Source organism: Fusarium subglutinans (genome assembly GCF_013396075.1).
Source record: "Fusarium subglutinans strain NRRL 66333 chromosome Unknown NRRL66333_c0000615, whole genome shotgun sequence".
Lineage (NCBI taxonomy): Eukaryota > Fungi > Ascomycota > Sordariomycetes > Hypocreales > Nectriaceae > Fusarium > Fusarium subglutinans.
The window spans coordinates 1-3,112 of NW_023502678.1; the positions used below are offsets into that span (position 1 = coordinate 1).

The 3,112-nt window shown below is 42.9% G+C and overlaps 2 protein-coding genes across 2 annotated transcripts; both read left to right on the forward strand.

Annotated features, from left to right (window-relative positions):
* Nucleotides 1-1,238: 1,238 nt before the first annotated feature.
* FSUBG_14111 (aldehyde dehydrogenase n-terminal) lies at nt 1,239-1,841 on the forward strand (the record flags this gene model as incomplete). The annotated part of the gene is made up of 2 exons (XM_036679070.1): nt 1,239-1,562; nt 1,611-1,841. The coding sequence occupies 2 exons, from the start codon at nt 1,239-1,241 to the stop codon at nt 1,839-1,841; spliced, it is 555 nt and encodes a 184-aa protein (XP_036530430.1).
* A 38-nt stretch (nt 1,842-1,879) lies between these two features.
* On the forward strand, nt 1,880-3,068 carry FSUBG_14112 (aldehyde dehydrogenase; the record flags this gene model as incomplete). Its single annotated transcript, XM_036679071.1, has 4 exons — nt 1,880-1,882; nt 1,946-2,309; nt 2,357-2,835; nt 2,892-3,068. 4 exons carry the CDS (start codon nt 1,880-1,882, stop codon nt 3,066-3,068), a joined length of 1,023 nt encoding a protein of 340 aa, XP_036530431.1.
* Nucleotides 3,069-3,112: the final 44 nt, after the last annotated feature.

The window sequence follows — 3,112 nt, forward strand, 5'->3', positions numbered from 1 at the left end:
CTAATAGTATAATAGTTTAAAGTTAATTTAGTAGCTTTCTATTTAATAATTATAAGGAGGTAGCTACCTTTACTAGGAAATATTTACTACTTAATTCTCTTATCTTACCTTTAATAATATATTAAGGTTATTATAGTACTATTTAATCTAGGGAATTAGTAATTCCTTATTAAGTAAAACTATATAAACTAGGCCGCTATAGCTCTTAAAGCACTTAGGAAATACTTTAGTACTAGGTTAATAAGCAAATAAATTACTATAACTAATAATATATTAAAAAGGTTATTTCTTTTTATAAATTTTTTACTATTTAGATTATTAAAAGCTTAAGTTTTAGTATTATTAGTAATTTTTACTTTTTTATCTTAACTTCTTTAGCTTAAATAGCTATATAATTAAAGCTATTATAAAGTAAGGTAATATAAAGGGTTAGGGCAATTAGTACTAGGCTTTTAAAGAATTAATTTACCTTACTTTTTCTTTAAGGTTATAATTTAATTTTACCTTTTTATATTTTTATAATTTTTTTAGTTATACTAAGGTAATATAGCCTTAAGCTTTTTATATAAAGTAATTACTTAATATATAACCTTTAATAGTTTAGTTTAAAGTATAAAATATACTTATTAGTAAATATTTATAGGTTTATTATTAGGCCTAAATAGGTATAACCTTATTTCTTAGTAAATTAAGGTATTATTAGCCTTTATAATATATTATTAGCCTTAATAATACTAGTTTTTATTATTTTTAGGGGATATAGGGCACTTTAAGTACCTAGTTCTCTCCCTATAAGGGGTTTTTTAGCGGCTTAATCTCTATAATAAGGTATTTTTGCCTTCTGAATTTAATAGTAATAGCTAAAATCCCTCTAATTGTATAGCAAATATATGCATAAGGGGCTTATAACCTGTTAAGAGGGATATGTATGTATTGACTGTGGCTAACTAAGGTCTCGGGCCAGGAGGTCCGGCTGATATACAAGGTAGGTGCCTCAGGCACCTTCAACAGATACTAGGTAAGGTGGTAAATCTAGGGGAAGAATTGAGGGGCACCTTGACTGTCATAGCTTCTGATGAGGTTCCAAAGTCTCGGAGCTTCGCGATACTGTAGCAGGTAAGGAAGGTAGTGAGAAGTTCCCTTGGCTACCAAGGTAACTTATAATAAAGAAAGACCTTGGTTTTCAACCGTGTCTGTGATTTCCTTCACACCTTATCCAACATCTATCTCTTGTCAAAATGAGTCTCCAAGTTCAACTTACTGCCCCCACCCCCGCCTTCAGGCCTTCCCCTCACCCAAGGACTGCCCTGAATTACCCCAACCCCTTGCACCAAAATCTAACACCCTCAGGCCTTTTCATCAACAATGAATTCGTAGAGGCAAAGTCTGGCAAGACCATTGTCGCGATCGACCCCGCCACCGAGAAGACAATCGCCGAGGTGCAAGCCGCCGGTGAAGAGGAAATTGACATCGCTGTCAAGGCCGCTCGCAAGGCTTTCGAGAACCCTGAATGGAAGGATCTTGATACCTCTGAGCGCGGCAAGCTTCTGCTCAAGCTGTCTGTCCTGGCGGAGAGAGATGCCGAGATCCTGGCCACAATCGACAGCTAGGACAATGGCAAGCCTTACACTGCTGCTATGGCCGAGGATGTCGCCGAAGTTATCTCTGTCTTCCAATACTACGGCGGCTGGGCCGACAAGAACCACGGTCAGATGATCAATATCAACTCTGACAAGTGGGCTTATACTCGCCACGAGCCTGTCGGTAGGTTTTCTCAATTCACGGCTGCTGCTGCTCATCATGTTTCGAGTTGGGCCATGGGGCTGACCATCATTCAATAGGGGTTTGCGGACAGATCATTCCCTGAAACTACCCCGTCATGGTAAGTACCTTACCTCAATTCAACCGTGATTTGAAAGAAACAGAAACTAAAACTCCGACGTAGATGGCAGCCTGGAAGTTGGGCCCTGCTCTTGCATGCGGCAACACCGTTGTGCTCAAGGCTGCTGAGCAGACCCCTCTCTCAGTCCTGTACCTGGCTAAGTTGATCAAGGAGGCTGGCTTCCCCGCTGGTGTCGTCAACATCGTCAACGGTTATGGAGCCGAGGCTGGATCTGCCATTGCTGCCCATCCTGGTGTCGATAAGATTGCCTTTACTGGCTCAACAATCACCGGAAAGGCTATTATGAAGAAGGCTTCCGAGCACCTCAAGAACGTCACTCTCGAGACCGGAGGCAAGAGCCCTCTCATTGTTTTCGACGATGCCGATTTCGAGCAAGCGGTCAAGTGGTCTCACGGTGGCATCATGGGTACGTCAAAGATTCCGACCCTGTTCCGGTAATACATATCTGGCTAGCTTTAGGCAACATGGGACAAATCTGCACAGCCACATCCCGTATCTTTGTGCAAGACACTATCTACGAGAAGTTCCTCGAGGCTTTCCACGAGCAAGTCAAGTCTGCCACCGTTATCGGTGATCCTTTCGACGAGAACACCACACACGGTCCTCAAGTTTCCAAGGCACAATATGAGAAGATCCTGTCACTTATTGAGGCAGGAAAGTCAGAAGGAGCAGGTCTCCTGACTGGTGGTGCCCGTTCTGGAGACAAGGGTTTCTATATTCAGCCCACTGTCTTCCGTGATGTCAAGCCAAACATGAAGATTGCTCGGGAGGAGATCTTCGGACCTTGCGTCATCATTGCGCCTTTCTCAACAGAGGCCGATGCGATTAAGAGTGCCAATGATACCAGTTACGGCCTGGGTGCTGCCGTCTTCACTGAGAACCTCCGCAAGGCTCACCGTGTCGCCGCGGGCGTTCAGGCTGGAACCGTTTGGGTAAGACATGCATGCGTTCAGAGACTACCAAGATCACCGCTAACTTTTATATGTAGATCAACAGCTCTCGGGACACCCACTATGGTGTTCCCTTCGGAGGCTCCAAGCAGTCTGGTATCGGCCGTGAGCTTGGATCCTACGCTTTGTCTGCATACACCCAGGTCAAGGCTGTCCACGGTACATTCTTCCTCTCCCCCTTCTATGACACACCCACAGTATCTAACTTGAGTTAGTCAACATGGGCTAAGTTCTGTCTGCTGGTTTAAGCTCTTAGCCA